Genomic DNA, 24,744 nt, shown 5'->3' on the forward strand with positions numbered 1-24,744 from the left:
TACTGAGATAACAACAGGGACTCTGCTTTCTCCGTTCCTCTGAGACAAAAAAAAAAAAAGATGCAGAGGAAAATACACAAGAGCGAGAGAGAGAGAGTCTGAGTCAGACTGTCACTGTTGAATCTTTGCCAGAACATTTTAGGACTTTCGCTGAAGAAGGTGACTGTCGGAGGAGAGGGTCCAGCCCCACTCCCTCCTCCTCCTTCCTCCCCTCCTCCTGAGAAAGGGGGGGAGTGTTTCCCTCTGGTCCTCAGTCTTAACACTTCGCAGAGCTCTGAGACGCCACACTGAGCTCTGGAAGCTAGCTGTGACGGACAAAAGCCACACACACACACAAACACACACACTTGGCATGGATAGCAAAGTTCTAGCGCTGGTGGCCCTGCTGACGCTCGCCATATGGAGCCCAGAGACTGACGGTAAGTGGGTTACGACTAACATTTACAGATTTACAGCATTTAAGTTTTCAGATGATGCTTTGACGTGTTGCAATTCAATTAACTAAATAACAATACACTGTAAAAAAAAATTGCTGCCTTAAATTTTTAAGTACAATCAACTTGGAAGCTTAAGTCATTTCAACTTAAATTACATTAAACTGAATTGAATCTTGTTAAAAGTTACATTAAAAGTTGAATCTTGTAAAACAAAGTTGAACATTGCTTAACTTATTTTAATGCAATGTAAAAACGTCATAACTTATTGATCATATAATTTTTTACAGTGTAGCAAGATGCATCATCCTGGGCATCTTATAGCTATGCTAAAATAAAAATAAAAACTTATTTTATTTTGAATATACATAATTCATAATAAATTAAATGAATGTATTCATTATAAATGTAACGAAAACAATATGTTGAAATGTAATATTGAAATGTAACTAAATAAATATATTCAAAATGACAAAAAATTTATTTTGTTATTTTGAAAAATACATTTATAATGTGTAAAATGTATTCATTTTTAAATGTATCACTATATACAACATATTTAATTTTAGCGCATAAATACACAAATTACTAGACAAACCAGACCAATATCTATTCTAATACAAAATTAAACAAAAAAGCTAAACTAAACAAAAACAAAGAAAAGTAAAACAAAACAAATTAAAAACTAGAAACTAAACAAAAAACAAAGCAAAGCAAAACAAAGCAAAAATTTTAAACTAAACAAAATCAAAGCAAAACTAAACTAAACTAAAAACTAAACAAAAAACAAAGCAAAGCAAAAAACAAAGCAAAGTATAACAAAAACTAATTAAAAATTAAAAACTAAACAAAATCAAAACAAAACCAAACAAAAAACAAAGCAAAGTATAACAAAACAAATGAAAATGTTTTAACTAAACAAACAACAAAGCAAAGCAAAGTAAAACAAAGCAAAAACTATAAACTAAACAAAAACAAAGCAAAGGAAAACAAAAAGAAACAAAACAAAACACACAACAAAAACTAATTGCTTTCCTATTGAACACTGAAAAAAATGGTGTAGGATTGAATTTGAAACCATCTTTACTGAGAAATTGCCATAAAAGACAAAGAAACGGCAAGTAACACATTTAATAAAACATTACATTTTGAAGTATAAAGCCTAAAATAGTATTTTCTTGTAAAACATACTCCCAATAATCTTTGTTTTATTTACAACTTCGTAAAAGTTTTTACAGAGTATGTTCTGCTGAAATGTTTTATTACTTCAGTCGTAAAATTGCAGAACTGTTGTATTAGGTTGTCCAGAATAGTGAATATTTTCAGTTAATGATCATTAAGGAGTTAACGATCATTAATAGGCTCCATTAATATCACCTTGCAGCTCGTAAGTGCCCAGCATACATTTGCATATATGTCTTCACTTAGCTGTGCATGTCTTTACATGTTAGCGGGTCAGAAGGTTTCGGCGAGATGTTTGACCAGCTGAACTTGGTGTGTCTAGCTTTGTCGTTTCTGCTGTGCAAAAAACCACCTAGCACTGTTTACTTATCCGCAAGCTCTTTTAATTGGTGTCTAATTAGAGAATAGTAAGCAAAAAGTTCCTGCGCTGTTCACTTGGCGCAGTGTTTAGTCAAGGCTTAATGGGCCGGTGTTTAACATGACAAAGGGAACAGACAGTGTCGGGAATAACTGTGGGAATTTCAGTTTGACTTCCCTCATAACTGGGTCCATTAAAAAGAAACCAGGGAGATGTGAAACCATTCAGAGAATGTTCTTCAACAGATTCATTTAATGCACATATTCAGGACTGAACCTGGAGTGTGATTGGGATTCTGCCGTATTTAATGTTGAGGACCCTCAGAAAAGCTCCTTTTGAAAAATGTGGCGAGTGAAAAGGCAGGCCGGCCCCTGTGTGAATGGACGAGGGCCACTAGAATGCAGACTAATCTCTTTTTAATGATTAGGGTTTGTTAATGGACGCAGGTGATCGGACACTTTCAGTAGATGCGTTCGAGAGTTCAGTGATTTGTGTTGTACTGTAGGATTATATTGCATCGAAATTAAGTTTCTAATATGTGATTTCATTGTGTCTTTATAAGTTTAGAATGGTTTTGTCAAGTCATTTAAAAAACTAAAAACGGCTGTTAAAAGTTGCTTACATTTTTAAGTACAATCAACTTGGATGTTTAAGTAATTTCAACTTAAATTACAATTAAACTGACTTTAAAAAAACAAGTTGAAAATTGCTTAAGTTATTTTGATGAGTTAAAGCAATGTAAAATCATATGTTGTCAGCTTATTGATCATATAATTTGACTGAAAAAAAATGTTTTACAAGATTATCCATCTTTTTATAGTAAGAATTTACAAAAACTTTACAAAAAACGACTGGGTAATTTCATTGTTTTACATAAGAAACAAATCAATACATGATTAGAAATAAATAGAAAACAGAAGGTTTTTCCGTTTAAAAAAAAACCAGTGGAGCTGAATACGTTTTACGGTTTTAAGTATTTTAAATATTTTAAAATGTTTCTGACATCTATATTGTGAAGATTTTATACAGAAAGAAGTCTCACAATAGCTGCATTTATTTGATCAAGAAATACAGTAAAAACAGTAATATTGTGAAATATTATTACTATTTAAAATAACTGTTTTCTATTTGAATATATTTTAAAATATAATTTATTCCTGTGATCAAAGCTGAATTTTCAGCATCATTACTCCACGATCCTTCAGAAACCACCCTGATATGTGGATTTGCTGCTCAAGAAACATTTATTATTATTATCAATGTTGACGACAGTTGTGCTGCTTAATATTTTTGTGGAAACAAGTTTCTTTAATGAATAGAAAATTAAAACAGCATTTATTTGAAATAGAAATCTTTTGTAACATTATGTTTTTACTGTCACTTTTGATCCATTTTATGCATCCTTGCTGAATTAAAGTATTAATTTATAATTTTTTAAAGGTTTTTTTTAAGGGTACACTGAAAAAAAAACCTTGCTGCCTTAAATGTTTAAGTACAATCAACTTGGCTGTGTAAGTCATTTCAACATAAATGACATTAAACTGAAAAAAAAAGTTGAATCTCATATAACTTTAAAACAGTTTATTTTGATTTCATATGTTGTCGTGACTTATTGTACACCGTAAAAAAAATATTACCTTTTTTCTTTTGTCAAATCATCTTAGATAATTAACGTGGTTCAGATAACATAATATTTTGAGTTTCTATTTGTTAAACCAATATCCTTCATTGTATTAACTCAATTTTAATTTCAATGAACTCAATTTCAAGGCAACCAGGTAATTTACACTAAGTTAAACCAACAAAAATTTAATTAATTCATCACTAACTATCTTATAAACCGTAACTTCAAATCTCTTCAATATAAGAGGCATTTTTCATATTTCACTTGCACTGACTCCGTACTGTCTCCATCACATCCCAGCTAAACCAATCAGTCTGGTGGAGAGATGTTGGTGCCGGTCCACTCTCAACACCGTCCCCCAGAGGAGCATCCGTGAGATCAAGTTCCTCCACACACCCAGCTGCCCGTTCCAAGTCATGTGAGTCGACATCCCACCGTCTATCTCACAACAGCTAAACTCTACCACATTTTTAATGCTTTACACAACATTAAAGTACACCAACAAAGGTCATTTTAAATGCCAGAAATAGCTCTTAAAGTTGCAAATTTCCACAGCTGAGTCGAATCAGTGTGGGAAAGTCGCAATGTGGCATATCGTTCAGTTACAGAGTAACAAAAAAGGATCAAATGAGAAAATATGAGAGAGGGATTGTCCATTACGAGCGTTCAGGTTTTCACGACACAATAATTGTTAAGGGTCAAAATGATTAGCTTAGTGTTGCGGGCGACCTTGTCGTTTTCATTTTACCAGCATTTGGTATTACTTCAGCGGTCTGGAATGTATTAAACCGAACCATTTGTACCCTGTCGGCAGCAAAAAGCCAAAGCGCTACAGGGGATCAAGGTTACAGGGGTTACAGAGGTTAGCATGTAGCCAAGGGTCATTTCGGGAACTAACTTTGGCCGGAGGAAATCGCCTTTAATCTGCCATCTTCCACACATCTTGTTTAGAAATCCTTTCGGATTCATTGGCCTAGATGAAAGACAGCCACCTACCCTTTCCCCCTAGACAAGCACATCACTCATTTTGTTGTTAGCATTAGCTAGCTGTGAGGTAATTACTACCTGCTGGCTCGGTCCCAGACCACCGACAAGCTCACGCAAAAGATCGTTTAGACTAGCTAGATTAACTCAAGAGCCCAAATCACAAACAAACAAACAAATAAAGTAAACTCTCTCAAGATAAACTCAATGGAAGACATCCCGCCGGAAAACAAACAGGGGTAGCATTACACTTTTAGTTAGCTTACTGATCGAGAGGTTGATTGTTAGGATTCATGTGTAGATTTGGGGTTAAGCAGATCTTTTATCTGAGCCGACAGGCTCCATTTGTCTAGACAGATTGAGAGATGCGTGTGTGTCTGAGGTGTAAGCAATACGAATAGGAGCCATTTGAATGCCAACGCGAGCCGCTAACTCTCAAACACAACCTTTTGCCACTGAGGTGCGAAGTCTGGGTGTCATTTAAGTTGTTTTCTCCATGTGTGTGTGAACGAAGCGGTTGAGGGGATTTTCCTGGCGGTGCCAAAGGATATCAATCAAAAAGATTTCTGCTTGAGTCAGACCCTTTACTTTCTATTTGTCATTAACCTAAACAATCTCACAGCAAAAAATTTTTTTGCAAATATCCTGGTAAATAATGCCTTAGGCCTATTTATTGCAAGGATGTAACAAAATATTGTTGCGATAGATAGATAGATAGATAGATAGATAGATAGATAGATAGATAGATAGATAGATAGATAGATAGATAGATAGATAGATAGATAGATAGATAGATAGACAGACAGACAGACAGACAGACAGACAGACAGACAGACAGACAGACAGACAGACAGACAGACAGACAGACAGACAGACAGACAGACAGACAGACAGACAGACAGACAGACAGACAGACAGACAGACAGACAGACAGATAGATAGATAGATAGATAGATAGATAGATAGATAGATAGATAGATAGATAGATAGATCAGTCGCTCCATAAAAACATGATTATGCGATCGCATGATTTAATGCATAATCAGCCAAAGTCCGCATATTTATGCGGGGGGCGCATTTTTTCAAATATGGCGCACTTTCGCCGCGTAAATTGCCTATTTCCGCATGCAAAATATGCGGGGCTAGCATGATTTCATAATCCCCGTATTTTCGTAGCAAAAAAGTCATGATGTCAAAAATGTGCGTTTACTTCACACAAGAACCGCCATTTCCCCCTATTACCATGGGAAAGTTTTGAAGTGACGTAATTACCCGCCGTGAACGTCATCGAAAAGCTGCAAACCCCGTGGTGAAACCATAGATATCGGTGAAACCATGATGAAGCACGCAAATTCCCATTTGACAACAAAAATAACAGCAAAAGACAGCGCAAAGCAGTTTCCCGGTGTGTTGACCAATTTCAAAACACAGTATCATGAAGCTTCGAAGCGTTATGAATCAGTGAGTCGATTCAGCAGTTTGGATCGCCAAAGTCATGTATTTCAGCAGTTTGACACGCGATCTGAATCATGATTCGACTCACTGATTCGTAACGCTTTGAAGCTTCATAATGGCGTGTTTTGAAATCGGTCATCATTATATAAGTCATTATTTAGGGGTTTTTTTGCGCACAGAAACTATTCTCGTCGCTTCATAAAGTTATTGTAGAACCACTGTAGTGAGATGGACTTTGTAACAACGTCTTTAGTACCTGTTATGGGTCTTGAAAGTGTAAAGTGCATTGTGCCAATGGAGGCCTTTCTGAGCCAATCGGATTTCAACTAAAATATCTTCATTTGTGTTCCGAAGATGAACGGAGGTCTTACGGGTGTCGAACGACATGAGGGGAAGTCATTAATGACAGAATTTAAATTTTTGGGTGAACTAACCCTTTAAGAGATTGCACTTTGTGCATTGGAAGCACTCAAATGTTTTGTATAGCTACCTCTGTAAAACAGGAAGTTATTTATTAATTTTTTCAGAAGTTGTAGCATATTCCTTTTGTAAAGCTACATAACTTGTTTGACTCAATGTTTTGTAAATTTGAGCCATGTGTTTATAAGGTCTTCAATAAAACAAGATGAGAACTTATATATTCCCAGCACTTTCTGTGATATAGTGCTTTTTTTCTCTTTTTCATCAAACTGCAGTTTTTGCAAGTTCCCGCATTTTCCATTGCATTTTTTAAGAAAAAGTTCCGCATAATCAAGGATTTTTGATTTTGATAGATAGATAGATAGATAGATAGATAGATAGATAGATAGATAGATAGATAGATAGATAGATAGATAGATAGATAGATAGATAGATAGATAGATAGATAGATAGATAGATAGATAGATAGATAGATAGATAGATAGATAGATAGATAGATAGATAGATAGATAGATTCCAATGATGTAGTTTCTCTAGGCCGTTATCACAGTAGTGGTGTAGGCTCTGCTGTTCGTCTATATTTAGAACTATATATTTATCGTAGTTATGGTTATAGTCCTTGACGTGAACAGGCCTTTTTTCTAGGTTTGCATGTGTTTGGTTAGTAACAGGAATCTGAGCCTACGTTTTTATTAATTGATTTAAAATTTTATTTGAATAAATTAATTGATGTTACTTTAGACAAACTGTATGCACATGCACAGTTCTGGGAATCACAGTCAAAATCTTCCGAACTCATCAAAAATTCTGAACGTCCAGACAGCACAACATTGTCCTTCGAACCGCCTCTAATTCAATTCAGTTATCTGATGGAGCGCAGTGACTCTTGCCAGTACAGTAGAAAAGAGAGAATGAAACACAGTCCATGACAGACAGCTGATATGATCTGAAGAAATACACTGTAGAGCCGCAGAGGGAGAAAGCTACAGTCTCTCTTTGGTCGCTCTGGTCCGAAACAAATCCCTTCTTTTCTCTCTCTCTCTCTCATTACCAGTGCCAAGCTGAAGAACAACAGAGAGGTCTGCATCAACCCCAAGACCAAATGGCTTCAGCAGTATCTAAAGAATGCCATTAACAAGTAAGAAGAAACTCTTTCTACACTCTGAAAAACAAGTCACTGAGAATCATGGGATGAGATACAGTCTGTTTCCTTAGAGACTTCTACTGAATAAAAATAATAATGTTTAAAACTTACAGTACAAAATGTTTATTCTAAAGGGGCCACAACGTTGTTTTCAACTAAAAACAAAAAAACTTTTCATGCGTTTTAGCCGTTCATTTACACGACAATGGCGTATTGGGGAACTTGCAAACTTTTGAAAACGGGTTTCAAAGTGCAAGTTTGTGATAACGATTCCGTTATCGTCTCCGTGTAAACTACAAAAACCAACCCGATGTCACCGCAATTCGTACATATTTGACGAGTTTCCCAATTCGTATGATTTCATACAAATGACCTACCCGTCACTGTGATTTAGACAAATCGTACGAATGACCAACCCCTAAACCTACCTGTCACTGTGATTTAGACAAATCGTACGAATTCATATGAGTGAGGTCGTACGAATTTGTACAAATTAGCCACCTCGTACAAATTGGTCCTGAGATATCGTTGCAAAGACATGAATTTGTGAAAACGGTGACGTCATGCACATGCTTATTACGTGTGCCGTCTATAAGCGCAAAGTGTTTCTTTACAAAGTCACATCGCCACCTACTGGCCTGGCATAAATAATACAGCGATTTTAGTCGTTTTTCGCAGATCCTTGTGAACAGGGATTGTTTTGAAATGCCTTCATCTGTACACGAAAAATGTCAACAACAAAAAAAGTATAAACACCCTTAGTGATCTCAGTAATACATTTAACAAAAAGTTGTGCATACTTTACATGCACTCAAAAAAAAGTAAGCCCTTTAAGATTCACGCGTTTCAATTCATAGTAAAATTCCATCAAATTGAATTGAATAAGCCTTGCATCTTAATTGAATAATTGATCAATGATTTTTCCGTTATTCAGTTAAAATATGTAAAGATTATTCACTCTAAAAAATGCTGGGTTAAAAATAACTCAAGTTGGGTTGAAAATGGACTAACCCAGCAATTGGGTTGTTTTAACCCAGTGGTTGGGTTGAATGTTTGCTTAAAACAACCCAATTGCTGGGTTAAAACAACCCAATTGCTGAGTTAGTCCATTTTCAACCCAACTTGGGTTATTTTTAACCCAGCATTTTTTAGAGTGAATAATCTTTTTAGGGGCAGTCGTGGCCTAATGGTTAGAGAGTCGGACTTGTAACCGGAAGGTTGCGGGTTCGAGTCTCAGGTCCAGCCGGAATTGTCGGTGGGGGGAGTGAATAACCAGCGCCCTCCTCCACCCTCAATACCACGACTGAGGTGAGACCCTTGAGCAAGGCACCGAACCCCCAACTGCTCCCCGGGAGCCCCAGCAATATGGCTGCCCACTGCTCTGGGTGTGTGTTCACTGCTGTGTGTGGGCACTTGGATGGGTTAAATGCAGAACACAAATTCCAAGTATGGGTCACTTCACTTTCACTCTACATATTTTAACTGAATAACGGAAAAATCCTTGATCAATTATTCAATTAAGATGCAAGGCTTGTTCAATTCAATTTGATGGAATTTTACTATTAATTAAAATGCGTAAATCTTACATTGTGTGCAAAAAAGTATGTAACGTATTTGTGCGTAAAGTATAGACATAACTTTACACATAACACCGATTCATGCCATGTCAAAAGTATGAATGCTTTCAAAAACAAAGATTCAAAAACTAAATCTTTGTCCTCAAAGATTTTTTCTAATTCTCAAAATTGGAATAGTCGTGACCTTTGAAATAATTTTACACCTATAAAACGTGAAAATTAAAACAAAAATAAACATAAGAAAACCTATCATGGAATCACACTGATTTATTAAAAATAAATTACATTTAAAATATGTTCTGATGTGCAATCAACTGTATTAAATCTGCAGAGACGTGTTTTTCTTAATTTAAAAACAATTGAATTTAAAGAATTTGTTGATTTACGCAATTTACTTTACATCAAAAACCAAAGTAAAGGTGCAGTAGCATTAGGTGTTTTAAAACACATCTTAGCAGCAATTTACAAGGTGTTGTTCCTAACAATTAAATGGCATATGTGGAATGTTATTGGGTAATTTAAGATTATATAAATTACACCTTTACCTAAGTAGGTAATTAGGCTCCGCCAGAGCCCTAAGCATTTAACCTCTGTTCATTAATTACACTAATTGAAGATTAATGATGAGTTAACAGGCAGAGCAGAGAGGTTTTACGCCACAATAATCGGCCTCCTATTGTGCCACTGAGCCAAACTGACTGATGCCATTAAAAAGAAGAAGAAAAAAAAACACAAGAGTGTTGATCATTATGGATCAGTCTGGAGCAGTGCTGCTATTATCTAAAACAAAAACGATTAAACATTTGAATTAATATAAAGCAGAAGTAAAATCAAATCAAATATTAGATGAAAAACCTAAACTAGAAAGATTTTAAAATGAGAAATATTACCTTGGCTTAAGTTTAAGTACTAAAATGACTGAAACTGAAATAAAACAAGTTAAAGCTAAATTGATTTTTAAAAATAAATAAATAATAAAAATGTCAAAAACGCATACAATTAGTAAAACAAAGTAAAATGAAATTGTACAAATAAAAAATTCAAAAATATTGATAAATACTAGCGCTGTCAAATGCTATGTGTGTGTACTGTGTATAATTATGTATGTATATATATATATATATATATATATATATATATATATATATATATATATATATATATATATATAAATACACACACACACACACGTATGTATAGATTTAAGAAATATTTGTTATTATTTATGTATAAAATGTTTATATTTATATATAATATAAATTATATAAATATATACATGCATGTATGTGTATTCAAATATACACAATTATACACAGTACACACACACATTATATAAACATAATGTGTTGTTTCTTTTTTCTTTTTTTTGACAACACTAATAAATACTATATTTATTATAGAAAATAATACTAAAAATAGCACTGCTCATTTAGTGAATTATCAATTTTTGTTACAATAAATCTAAAACGTAGTAATCTTTTTATTCCAATCAAACGTACTAATCTTTTTCTGACGTACTTGCAAAATATGTCTTAATAAAAGTATATGTTCTAGATTGATTAAAAAAACACATGTTAGATACATAATCAGAATAGTTCACATGTTCAAAGACTATAATTACAAGATTCATCCTCAGAAATCGCCAAAACTTTAAAAATGTATCAGCATTGACATCACTGTAAAAAAATATTGTTGGTTAAAACTTTAAAACGTAAGTTACCTGGTTGCCTTAATTTTGAGTACATTGAAATGAAAAATTTGAGTTTTTCAAATTTGAAAAACAGAAACTCAAAATATTGTTATCTGAACCACATTAATTATTTAAGTTGATTTGACAAAAGAAAAAAGTTGTGATAACAAATGTACAGCGGAAAACAAAATAGATGCTTGATCATCTGTAATAATATGACTTTTCTCTCTCTTTCAGAATAAAGAAGTCAAAGAAGCGTTCAAAGTAAACGGATGAGGATATGCGGGGAGGACCGTAGTGCATCTCCGACCTCTAAAGAGGCACACGTCCTCTTCCCTCGTTCTTTTAGATCACTCTTCCTCTTTCTGGACTGCTTGCACAAACAGCACTTCACATAAACCAGCCTGCAGCTCACCAAAACACAACCAAACACCTTCATCCCGACGCACTACTGCTGGCTGTGACTATTTACTGGTGCACGAGTGTGTGTGTGAGTGAATGAAGCAATTGAACACGACCTTGAATGTGTGAATGTGAAGGCAAGAGAAATATTTACAGGTTTTCCACAACTTAAAAGGCAGTAAAAAATTTGTTTGTGGATTTGTGTCATAGCTGTGAGGGATGTTTAACCTTTAGGATAGTTTGGGATTAATAAGGGATGCAAGCGAGTAAAATAGAAGCAGAAAGTTAAAGCTGCCCCTGTTCAAGCTCACTTTTGCTGTAGTCTAGGTGTTTAAAAGCTCACCAGCACATATGAATGATCTAGCATGCTAACGCTAGCTCTGTTCCAAAACCTAACAAGATGCCTAGCTAGACACCCAATGTGAAAATGACAAAATAAACGGCCTTTTATTAAATTTACGGCGGTATCAGTTGGATTTCACATATAAAGCAATCCCAGAATGCATTGCGGTAAACTCAAATTAAAATCCAAGATGGCGGACGTGAAAAGCAAATCGTAAATATACTCAAATTTCCTTCAATACTAAACAAAAAGTTACAAATTTACTATTTTCCCCTGTATTTTTATTCTTAAAAATGGCGCAATTAGCTTAGCAGCATGCTAACGCCAAACTGTTTGGAATCAATTGTGAGCTGAACATTTTCGTGGAGTTTACATGACACCATTTTCAACTAAAAATGTAAAACTTTGTTTTGTGGCCGTTTATTTTCACGACAACACCATTTTGGGGGCCTGAAAACGTAAACTTTTGAAAACGCGATTCAAAGTGCAAATTTTTGAAAACGATACTGTTATCGCCTCCATGTAAACTAAAAAAACGTGAATGTGAAATCGGTGACGTGCATGCGTAATATGTGTTCAGTCTAGGGGGTGTCGCAATATACCGGTATTGGTGATAACCGCGATATTCAAAGCACGGAATATCGACATTGTGTTAATTTAGGGTGTGACAATATACCGGTATTGGCGATAACCACAATATGTAAAATAAATAGGAGTCTTATGATAACATGACACGTTAAGAGTCCGACTGGGGCCCGTGTTTTCTTTTTTCTCCCTCCCTATTACACACTGTTGCAGCCATAAAAATAGTTCAGCATTGTTTGTAATGTCAAAGTAGTTATATTTCGTTTTCGTTTCTTTATTAAGTTAATTTAGAAAAAAAATTTGTTTGTTAAATTAAAGTTTTTGGTTTTTAAAGTAACGACCAAGCGGCCAGCGGCCGACAGTGAGTTAACCACGTTTGATCAATTTATCCTCTCAAATCAACACTTGACTTGTCTTGCCTATAATAAAAATCAATAAATATAAATTTACGTGACATGTAAATCATAAGACATGTTATCATAAGACTCCTATTTATTTTACATATTGTGGTTATCGCCAATACCGGTATATTGTCACACTCTAAATTAACGCAATGTCGATATTTCATGCTTTTATGTTTGTTGGGTAAAAAAGAAAAACTAAATAAACAAAGTAAAAATTAATTTGATAACTTTTCCCCCCAAGGTTTCTAGATATCGCGATTTTTTTTGGCCACAATAACAGTGGTATGAATAATACGACTTTTAGTCGTTTTTCGCAGATCCGTGTGAACATTTTGACAACATTGTCGTCTGTACGTGAAAAACGCAGAAAAGGAAGGAAAGGAAAAACGTTTTCATTTTTAGTACATCATTGTCGTGTAAACCTACACTTAGAAGATAGTAGGCAGTATGTGTAGTGCACTATGTAGGTAAGAGATAGCAAGGTTTTGGAAAAGAGACACGTTTGACACAGGGCTGCTACTACAGGAAGCAGAATCATAGTTTCCTGCCTTCCTCTTCCTCTCTGCTACCTCTGTGTAGCAAATGCCATATACACTGAAATTCAAGAAATATGCAGTTTAAAGCTATATGTATAAAGCAGGTGTTGTTAATGCAATCACGCCACGGCAGCTTAAAACTTCTGCTCATGTGTATCGAGCGACATTCCGTGACTCAGGCCTTATATAACAGCATTTGCATACAGATCTGTACTGTCGAGTGGCCTAACTGTGTGTCATACTGGTTGTGATTTGGATCCGACAAGAACAACCAACATGTATATATTTACAGCACTAAATGGCTGTCAGTAAATGGGTTGAACAGGGACCAAAACTGAACCGCATAAATGCAAGCGATTTTTCTAGACTAAATTAATATTACTTTATGTATTCCATATGTATCATGTTTTGTTTCCAGCCACAAAATTAAGGGATATGACTGTGATTTTTGTTTTCCATGACATTAACACGTTTATCTAACACACGTTGTTTCTGATAATGTTTTGACTCAAATGCCCAATTGCTGTAATGTTTTTGAGCCACTTAAAAAATATAAGGAGTTTGTAATGTAATGATTTATTTTTGTATTTTGTATTGATCAATATGAATAAAACACAACAGTACAATATGAAGAAATTTCTAGAGTATTGTATTGCAGATCACACTTCCACAATTATTCATTTTGTTATGTTGTTTACAAGCTCATTTAAATGAAACCTTTGTGAAGCAGATTTCATATGACATTTTTATAACTACAATTTTCTATCTTTTATACAGGGAGTGCAGAATTATTAGGCACGTTGATTTTCTGATCATATTTTTTTTCCAGGCACATTTGACCAATTCCAAACCACAGTAATCCTAATAACTACTATTAATTTAGTATTTAGTAATGTATAAGTGATATAATTGTTCATGAAGGCTGGAAATGAAAATCACCTTATATTCAGGTGTGCAGAATTATTAGGCATGTTTTCTTTTACAGATAAATTGAGCCAAAAAAGAGATTTAACTCAGACTGAAAAGTCAAAAATTATTAAATGCCCATGAGAAGGATGCAATACTAATGCAATACTAGACATTGCAGTTAAGGCATGAGTCATGACCATTGGACAGTGAAATGCTCGTTGGGTCTGCAGGGTCAGACAAAAACATGTGGCGGAGAAAAGACACCTGTTAACTGCAAAAGAATTAAGAATTAAGGTGAAGAATTAAGTGTGAAACCATCAGGAACCCTTTAGTCTCCAGCGCCACCATTTTCCAGAGCTGCAACCTACCTGGAGTCTATAAAAAAGCCTATAAAAAAACCTTCTTCATGTATTTTACAACACTTCAACTTGTGATTCTTATCTAGTGGGGGTCATTTTTTAGGATTCTTTTCCTAACTGAAGTCTCTGAGATCCTGACACCTTGCACTTCTGGAGACTTCAGGTAGGTTGCAGCTTTGGAAAATGGTGGCGCTGGAGACTAAAGGGTTCCTGATGGTTTCACCCTTAATTCTTCACCTTAATTCTTAATTCTTTTGCGGTTAATAGGTGTCTTTTCTTCACCACCTGTTTTTGTCAGATCCTGCTGACCCAACGAGCATTTCACTGTCCAACGGTCATGCCTTAACTGCAATGTCTAGTATTGCATTAGTATTGCATCCTTCTCATGGGCATTTAATAATTTTTGACTTTTCAGTCTGAGTTAAATCTCTTTTTTGGCTCAATTTATCTGTAAAAGAAAACATGCCTAATAATTCTGCACACCTGAATATAAGGTGATTTTCATTTCCAGCCTTCATGAACAATTATATATCACTTATACATTTTTAAATACTAAATCAATAGTAGTTATTAGGATTACTGTGGTTTGGAATTGGTCAAACGTGCCTGGAAAAAAAATATGATCAGAAAATCAACGTGCCTAATAATTCTGCACTCCCTGTATTTCATAATTTCTTACAAATATTAGTATGATTTCATAGATATTTTAAATAATAGCTGTTCATATTAAAATATGTATGAACTTAATGCATGACCTAGATTATTTATTAGCAAAATTGTCCTTTTAAATTGAATTGAATAATATGTATTCATTTAAAAAAGATTTGCTGTTCCAATAAAGCTCAGTGTGCTCCCTTTAAGCTCATCCACATTAAGCATCCATGTAAATACTTCATAAACAGACTTTAAATATTAACTCATGGTTGTCACTTCAAGTTAATCTTTATATAATTATTCTTTAAAAATGTTGTTTAAAATAAGCAAGAATTTCCCCCAAAAAAAACATGTTGTGAGCTTAATGGCAACAGGGGTGTGCAAACATGTACCCATTAAGCACAGCCAGACTTTTTGCATTTAAAGATGTATATCTTAATTTAAATGCTTTTTTCATTTAAAATAAAATTTAATATTATTGTGTGAGAGATTCATATTTTATTTTAACATAACTTCTTGTACTCAAACTAATACCCTGTGCACTAAAATGTCTCAATGTAGATTGTTTACCCTACATAGTCTATAGATACATAAATTATATGTAATATATATATAACATATATAATAATATGATTCATTTTCCTCTGTAAACTCTAGGAACCATAAACAAACAGCCCTACATGTTCTTTTCATCAGGTATTTCTAATAAGCACTGGACAGATGTATGTTTCTTTTGTTATATGCGACTTTTTATTGTAAAAATGTCCAATTAAAAAGGCACCAGTGTGAATGTTGCCTTAGGGTCAGTAGAGCCAGACGTCTGCACCTTAAAACAGGGATTTCTGGAGAAAAAAAAACATTTTTGGGACTGTGACGTATAAAATGCATTCATATTTACTAAGGATGATTTTAAAAGGTCTGAGAACTGACATTTGACATGTAATCTACAACCACACCTACAAAAAGGTGGTTCAGTTTAACTCCACTGTTGGCTTGTGTCAATCAGAGATTGCTAGTCACTAAATAATAGAGCAGTGAAATCAATACAGCTGGTATTTATTGTAAAAATCACTAGTCATTTCTGCTGCTTAAAGCAAACACTTTGAGATGTTTGACCTTGAGGGAAGGCGGGACCCCTGGACTCATTTTTAACTTCTGAGTGTACGATATCTGTAGTGAAAGTTCGATACGAGTCCTCCACACCAGGGACAGACTACAAATACATTACAAGTGTCACTTCTAATACTAGAAACATATGGACGCAAATTATTTTCTCGTCTGATTAAGCTTTTATACTGAGAAGAGAGGGAATGGTTTATGTGGATGGGTATAAAATGTGCTTTCAAAAGTAATTAGGGATTGTATAATAGTGTTGTCAAAAATATCTATATAAGTGCTGCTCTCATAAAGCCGCCTCTCAAAAAGCGTGTATGTCTTTTTGTATTGCTTTTTCATGGCTTATTGCACTTATTGAACGGTCAAATACCTACAAAGTTATGTCAAAATGCCGATCTTGCCGAGTATAATACAGTCAGTTTTGGAACATAATAGTTGAGAAAGAAAACTCATGTTGTTTATTGTATTTTAGTATATTGTATACACGTTATTTAAGTATATTGGATTAATAAGGGATGCAAGTAAAAAAAGAAGCAGAAAGTTAAAGCTGCCCCTGTTCAAGCTCACTTTTGCTGTAGTCTGGGTGTGTAAAAGCTCACCAGCACACATGAATGATCTAGAATGTAGGGCTGCCACTAACGACTATTTTTATATTGATTAATCTATCGACTAATCACAATAATTTACAACAATTTTACTTAAAAACATTTAATTTAACTTGCAACATTGGCCTTCAGTTGTGTACTATAAAAAAGTATAAATGTAAGCAAGCCCTTGACAAAATGTAAAACTAAAAGAGTAAAAATGTAAAAAGGTACACATTTCTAAACCAACATAACATAAAAGAGAGAATATCAGCAAATACTTGTTATTTAGAATAGTGTTGTCACGAATCACGATACCAAAATTATGACTTTGATACGATACCAGACTAAAATACCTCAATACCGATACTGAATCAATACCATGGCAAAAAAACGGTAAAAGTAATTTAATAATATGACAGAACTGACTATTCATTGTTTTATCATTGTTTTAGGGTTTAAAAAAACCCTATAAACTTACTTGGCCGGCATATTCCTGCTCTGCCCTGCTTCACACAGAATATTAGGTCTGGTCCTTTAAGACTTGCAAGGACCAAATTCATTGTAACACCCGATTTCTCATTCAAGTCGTTCACTAAAGACATATCCGACTGTGTTTACCCGAATACTCGCCCAGGACGTGCATTTTTACAGATTTTTTACCATTCAAACCCAATAATCTGCAAAACTGGCGTCGCAATCTGTCTGAGTGAAAGGCGTGTGTGCGGCTGCGAGCGCTTCAGATCAGAGTCCGGCAGCGCAGCGCGCGCGAGCACGTCCCGGCCGCGCCGCTCTTTTCTTTTGCTTTCTTTTCCCTGAGCTGCGCATATATATTGGACTGTTCTGCTTCCATTGTTTAGTGAATGGTGGAAGCAGAGCTCACACATGTCCTCACTCCTGCTGTCACACATCGACGAAAACTAAGAAATACTGCTCTTATTAGAGCGCTGTCATTTTTAAAGTACCGGTACTAATACAATTTCATATCGTACCCAACTTACCCAGTCGACCAAAATTTTTGACGTCGACTAATTAACAGCGTCGACGCAGTCGATTGTATCGACCAAACGCGACAGGTCTACTAGAATGCTAACGCTAGCTATGTTCCAAAACCTAATGAGACGCCTACCTACCCACCCAATGCAAAAACGACAAAATAAACAGCCTTTTATTAAATTTACGCCAGTATCAGTTAATGTTGTCAAGTACTGACCGCGATACCAAGTCGGTACTGAAATGTGACACTTTGAGCGCTGTTGAGCTGGAATCGTAAACACCTCTGACTGGCCATTGTGCTCACGTGCTCATCGGATGTGTCTGTGATTGGCTACAATGATCAAAACACGAACTGACGGGAGCGTTTGAAAGCACACGGAAGTGTTTGAAAGTGTTTTGAAAGTGGGAGCGTTTGAGAGCAAAAGCAGGCGTCGACCAGCGGACCGGTAGTGTAGGGTGTGTGCTCCCGTGTGTGTCTGTGTAAACGCTCTGTGAAAAGCGTCATTGATGTATATTTCTAACATGTTTTTGAAGCGCTGGTCATTGTAGCCAATCACAGACATATTTGATGAGCGCGTGAGCACAATGGGCAATCCGAGCTGTTTATGATTCAGCTCAAGAGCGCTCAAAGCGTCACATTCTTTAAATTTCAGTACCGACTTGGTAGTGCGGTCGGTACTTTTGACAACACTAGTATCAGTTGTATTTCACAAATGAAGCAATCCCAGAACGCATTGCGGCAAGCTCAATTCAAAATCCAAGATAGCGTACTTGAAAAGCAAATCATAAAATACACTCAAATTCCATTCAATACTAAATAAAAAGTAAAAAATTTACTATTTCACCTCTCAAACAACGTGTGAGTTCCATATTTATTTCTTTTTCGTGCTTTATTGCACTTAAATGGTCAATTCTCTTGCAGGGTATTCAGGTAAATACAGTCAGTTTTGGAACGTAAATAGTTGAGAAAGAGAACTCAATGTTGTTCAACAGTATATTGAATCTGCACATAAGCTGTCATGTTAATCAAAGAACAAAAGACAAAGAGAAAATCACTCGCTGTTCTTGGCTGAATAACTTTTGTAGCTTTAATTGTAAGCATTAATCTGTATTTATCTATATTAATCTGTATTTACAAAATTTACATTTGATTACTTTCATTTCTGTAGTATTTCTAACCTTAAAACTACTGTTAGACACACCTGAAAAACTTAAAGCCATTTCATTTGTCTCTTTATTCTATTGTATTTATTTGAGCTATCATTTGCAATATGTTTATTTGTTCTTATTTTATTGCAGACTGTTTACTTGTCTTTTTTTGTAAATGTAGGCTAGTTCAATGATTCAAATAAAGCCTCCCTGTGCTGTGTGTAAGCTATTACAACAAAATTACCCAAATTATCAACAAAATTATAAGATAATAACAAATTATCTGTATGGCAGGATGGCAGTTTTCCACCCATGGTATCGAAAATGGTATCGAATATCGATATTTTTCAAGATATATCATATCGAAGTTGGAAATTCCAATATCGTGACAACACTAGGCTTTATGCATAAATCAGCAATACTAATAATCATTGTTGGGAGTAATTAATTACTAAGTAATCTAATTACTATAATTGAATTACTTTTTTCTGCAATTTAATTAGTTACTTCTGATGTAATTGCATTATTTACTGTATAGATTAGAACAATTCTACAATAGTGGATTTAACATCAAATTGTAATGTTAAAATTTTACACACTTTGATCAGTTCTAGAATAATTTAATGCAATTTTTTATTTCGTTACTGAAAGAAATCAAAAGTGCAGTTTTGTGTCTATCCTTGTATTGTTCAAATGTCCGAGGTTTAAAGGGGATTTAGAAAGTATTTAGCAACTTTTGGAAAGTAATTAGTAACTTTTGGAAAATTTCTGGAAATGTACTGGAAATGTTCAGCCCCTTTGCAACACTATAGCTAATAAATTACTTTTTTAGAGTAACTTAACACTGCTAATAATGAAATCATATGTTCCACAAGTAGGCTATGCGAATGGGTTTAGTTTTGGGACATAAATAGAGCCGCATACCAAAATCAAGCCCCAGACCTCCTATTCTTTACATCCAGATGTTTCATCACCGAAAAACATTCACATTATCCACAATTATGGCGTAGTATACGTGCTTGCGATAAAGAAATGTTTCTACTTATGGTTCAAGGACTACATTCACGAAAGGCCATCAAACTCAGCTCGAATCACGAGAGAAGTAAATCTAACACAGCGGGACAGCAGCGGCCCATGTTATCCCGTCTCTGGAGAGTTGGAGTAATCCAGGGAGATTCGGTCATGTTTTACTGTATGGCTCTGAACAGCTTAATCTAGTACTAATGAGAAGCACACACAACTCGCTCTTTGGGCGGACAGGTACCACCGCAGCGCGTCGGCCTCAAATCACACGGTAATTTGTCACGTCTTTCCTCGGTGAGGGAGAACACGCTCCGTGACAGCACCATGCTGAGGGAAACGGACACGCACATTCATTTCCTCAACCTCAAACCCAAGTCCGTTTCCTCCAACTGTGTGTTCAAGAGCCAAATAAACGAAGACTTATCTGTAGAGTGCTATTTCATCTGATACGCCTGTAGATCTTCATTTAGGACGTTCTTGGAAGGTTGTCGAGGTTCTGCAAATTGTTATCAGAAGAGTGAATTAAGATAGGAAATGTTTGAAACCGCTCCAAACCACACAGAAATGGGAAAATCAGTGTCTAAGCAATGCGCTTTTCAAATAGACAACAGTGACTGATTACACTGCAAAAAAAAAACTAAAGTTTCCAGTAAAATATTAAATAAAATCTAAATAAACAATTTCGTAAGATATTAAAGGGATAGTTCACCCAAAAATGAAACTTCGGTCATAATTTACTTACCCAAACCTGTATGTGTTTCTTTCTTCTGTTGAAAACAAAAGAAGACATTTTGAAGAACGTTGGGAACCAGACAGTTGATCATGGACCCCATTGACTTCCATTGTATTTTTTCCTACTATTGAAGTCAATGGCAACTGTCTGGTTACCGACATTCTTCAAAATATCTTCTTTTGTGTTCAACAGAAGAAATTAACTCACACAGGTTTGGAAAAAACATAAGGGTGAGAAAAGACAGAAGTTTCATTTTTGGGTGAACTATCCCTTTAACTTCTTTTTAGACAAAATATCTTAAATGCGATCATTGAAAAATAGCCTAGTTTTTTTTTTTTTAAACCATTCATTTTATTTGGGCTAAGAAAATTACTCTTCAATTTTAGACATGTCATAACATTCTATGCAATTTTGACTCAAAATTTATTTGAATAAAAATGTGTCCTAAAAATAGACTGGTTATTTATCAAATAAATGTTGAATAAATATATCTTACTAAATGAATGTTTGATAGTTTTAGACAAAAAATACTGATGTATTCACCAATGACATCAGACTATCGAAACATGCATTATGTGAAATGGTTTAAACAGAAGTCTGAACCAGGTCAGTCCTGTTGGAGAATATCTCTTACCTCCGATGTTGATGTATCTCTTCCTGACGACAGTTTTCATTAATATTTAATTCCCTTTAATGTCTTTTACAGAAACAGAAAACTGATATGGGCTAATTCAAATAAAACCTCTTTGCGTTACACAAATGAATTCTACAAGATCAGGATGAATCTTGCAGTTGGGATCAAACTGGGGATATTAGTTCATAGATCATGTAGATTTTTACATTGTCAAAAAAAAATGGTTTTGTAGATGCGTTGCAAGGGCAGTTGCCAAGATGTTCACGGTGGTTTTTAGCCTTTTTGCATAGCTAATAGAGGCATAGGCCTATCTAATGGTTCTTAATTAAGCTGCACAAGTTTGTTCATGTCTGTATAGAAAAAAAGTGCACAAAAAGTTTAATATGAAGGGTTAGAGGTTTGTTTAAGGATGCTCCATCAAGCTGCAATCTATGGGATGTTGTGCACACGTTTTGTTGTGCCAGCATTACAACCTGAAAATCTACTAGCTTGAATATAAAAGAGCTATTACAGTTTTCTGGTTTGGGTCCGGCTGTCAAAAGCGATCAGAGGCTACATTAACAATATGGAGAATCACAGTCCTGAAAGACAAATGTCTTAGTGCAGGACAAAAAGTTCATAGTGCCCTATCAAACATCCCTCATGTCTGACAAGCGACATCCATAATGGGTCGTTCGTAACTGTAAACAGATCTGGAATGTTCCAAGATCCATCATGACTCGGGGAAAACTGTTTCCTTAACCCTGGGATGGAGTGAAGGGTCACGCTGCTGCTGTGGGCCTATTGAAAACAGGCTGTTCAGAAGAACAAGACGGAGAAAGATGGAAAAGGGAGAGAAAGGTGAGACCTTTGATTCATATGCGGGTTTGGGCACACGCTTTATTGATGTGATTTTAATGGGATGATTTGTCAACCACGTTATAGCAGCATGGTTTTTCTCTGGAACGGAAATTTCTATGGCCATACAGGATTCATTCATTACTCATAGAATCATTTTTGTCTAGAATTTATTCATTGGTTACGTCATGTCCATTAGTAAATTTTTCACTTAAGATTAATCACTTCAGGTTTTGGCTTCATGACTCCCAAAAGATTGCGGCGCCCTTGGACTTGCCTTAATTTTTATAATGATTATGTTTTAGTTTTATTATGTGTGGGTTCAGCTTATTTCAAATAATTTTACTGAATAGCTTGAGTATATTTACCAACAGGCCTGTTGCATCTATTGACGCAATATCTTGTGTTGTAGGCTATCTCTCATTGCAGCTTTATTATTTATTTTCTCAAGATTTAACAACAATCTCTAACAACGACGGAACAGACTCTTGACAAAACCCAACGCGATTTCTTACTAAATTTAAATTATAGCGGTCAAAAATATCTCTGTATAATAATCCATAAATATATGCTACAGTAATTCAGCAATAAGGCTTATCACTCACACAAGAGCGTTGTTTCCATAAATGCCTCGTGCCACACGGTTGAATCACGTCAGCATTGGTGTCTGCTTGTATACACAAGTTCAGTAAACAAAAGGTTCATATTAAGTACTCACGTTTTTAGTCACAAAATCGCTAGACATATCTTAATCCTTTTTGGTCCGCCAACGAAAATAGTTCCAAACAAAGCAAACATTCCCGTCAGTGGTGATTCGTTATTGAATGAATCAATGTTTTTGAACAAATCAATTCAGTGAATCATTCTCAGCATTGCACTTGTCGCCGCCTACTGGAGAAATCATGTAACCTGCAGAAAGGGTCACTAGTTGGTTATTATTGAGAAATACTCACCATTTAGAGTCTGACTGAAGTAAGCGGAGGGATACAAACAGTGAAAAGTGCTGTTGCCAAGTGCCAATTTGCCAAGTGCTTGGCCAATTTAAATTTGAGGAATGAAACTAAACTGCAAAATCAATTTGGTGACCTTCTGCCTGCTTGGCTTTGACGTTGTTCTAAGTTACACAACCATAATGTTTGTTAATCTAGGCTTTGAGAAACGTTTTAATATCATCTGACATTCTCAACTTTCTTGAGAACAACAAGTCTCTGATATATTGTGTTAGCTGTGGTTTGTCAAAGCAATGGGTTCATATCTATGTGTCTTTTGTTGACTGACCGTTGCATGGTAAAATAGTTCAGAATGAAACCAGTTTCTTGGCAGAACAATTTGGATCTTGAAACAAAAATGTGAAAAGTATACTCTGGTCATGGTTAAAAATTGCTAAGTGTACAAGAGATGAAATACTAAGTCTTTCAAAACATAAATGTATAAGTTAATTGAAAATACATAGTTTGTCAAGAACGTACAAACACGAAGGACAAAATTTCACATCAACGTGAATAAAGTGGTTGTCAAGTCACACTGAAGTCAGCCAAAAGTCCAGAGTTCCCAGAAAACCATTTATTCAAAAATGAACATGTATATTTTCACAAGGTCAGCAACACAAAGTTGGTCATAAATGGTTTCACACATCGACCTAACCTTTTTTTAAAAGCACCCAATATCATATTTACCCACATTTCTGCTTGCCAGATCTTTCTGTGTGACATCCCCTCATTGTTGAACTGTATCCAAGGGCTAACAGCACATGGAAGAGCAATAAAACCATGTTAAATAACACAATAAATGATTCTTGCACATTCTTCAGTGAATATTAAGTATTATTCTCAGTTCTAGGCCTGATTTAATAGGAGATGTGGCCCTGTTGCTCCCTGCAAATAGGAAAAACCTGCTCTGCGATATGGCTTCCTATCTGCAATTAAAGGAAGTTATTTTTGGAGGCCGAATAAGCAAAGCTTTCATTCAGAGCAGATGAGATATATGGGCGACTGGGTCGCTCAGCCCAGGCTGCGTCAGAGACATAAGGAGCCTCTTTTGGTCCTACAGGAGCAATAACCACAATGGCAAATGAACCGATCAGGGTTCCTCTAGTGCTGTCTTGGGAGCACATCAGTCTATTATAAGCAGACACCTTTTTTAAGCTATGAGAGAAGATTCAATGAAGACTGGTCTGACCTTCAGAAGGACCACACAGGTGAAAGGTCATGGGACCCCGGTCTGGGTGGCATGATGGAATGCTCTCCAAATGGCGCCCCTGGGGTACTATGAGGACATCATGAAGCAGCAGTGGGAAAAATTTCACGGATCATTTTGGGTAGCGTAAAAACATTTATACATAAACCTGGAAGTTAGCATCAACACTGGTTCCCTCAATTCAGTTGGCTTTTGGATCATTGCAGATAATAAGCTCCGTGACCAACAAAAGTTTATGATTTATGTTTTGTTAATCATGATAATCTTTACAAATGAACACAAAAACCCATTTAAAAATGGATGCAAAAACACTCATATGTTCCCTTATTTTAACTCATTTCTGCTGAACTGTTACTGGTTATTAGCTGGTCAACCAGCCACCATGTTCCAAACCTAAAGATGGTCTACAAGTAACT

The 24,744-nt window shown here is 35.3% G+C and overlaps 1 protein-coding gene across 1 annotated transcript; it reads left to right on the plus strand.

The window, feature by feature from the left end:
- The first annotated feature begins 258 nt into the window (after nt 1-258).
- Nucleotides 259-13,807, plus strand: cxcl12b (chemokine (C-X-C motif) ligand 12b (stromal cell-derived factor 1)). Its single transcript, XM_079807922.1, has 4 exons — nt 259-419; nt 3,899-4,016; nt 7,512-7,595; nt 11,106-13,807. The coding sequence occupies exons 1-4, from the start codon at nt 353-355 to the stop codon at nt 11,134-11,136; spliced, it is 300 nt and encodes a 99-aa protein (XP_079664048.1). The 5' UTR covers nt 259-352; the 3' UTR covers nt 11,137-13,807.
- The last annotated feature ends 10,937 nt before the right edge of the window (nt 13,808-24,744 follow it).

Source organism: Gobio gobio (genome assembly GCF_949357685.1).
Source record: "Gobio gobio genome assembly, chromosome: 24".
NCBI lineage: Eukaryota > Metazoa > Chordata > Actinopteri > Cypriniformes > Gobionidae > Gobio > Gobio gobio.

What these genes read in the sequence shown, in the direction of transcription:
- cxcl12b (XM_079807922.1), top strand. Translation starts at nt 353, where the DNA reads ATGGATAGCAAAGTTCTAGCGCTGGTGGCCCTGCTGACGCTCGCCATA. An exon ending in AGCTGCCCGTTCCAAGTCAT is followed by an intron (nt 4,017 to 7,511) that starts GTGAGTCGACAT and finishes TCTCATTACCAG; the next exon opens with TGCCAAGCTGAAGAACAACA. An exon ending in CTAAAGAATGCCATTAACAA is followed by an intron (nt 7,596 to 11,105) that starts GTAAGAAGAAAC and finishes TCTCTCTTTCAG; the next exon opens with AATAAAGAAGTCAAAGAAGC.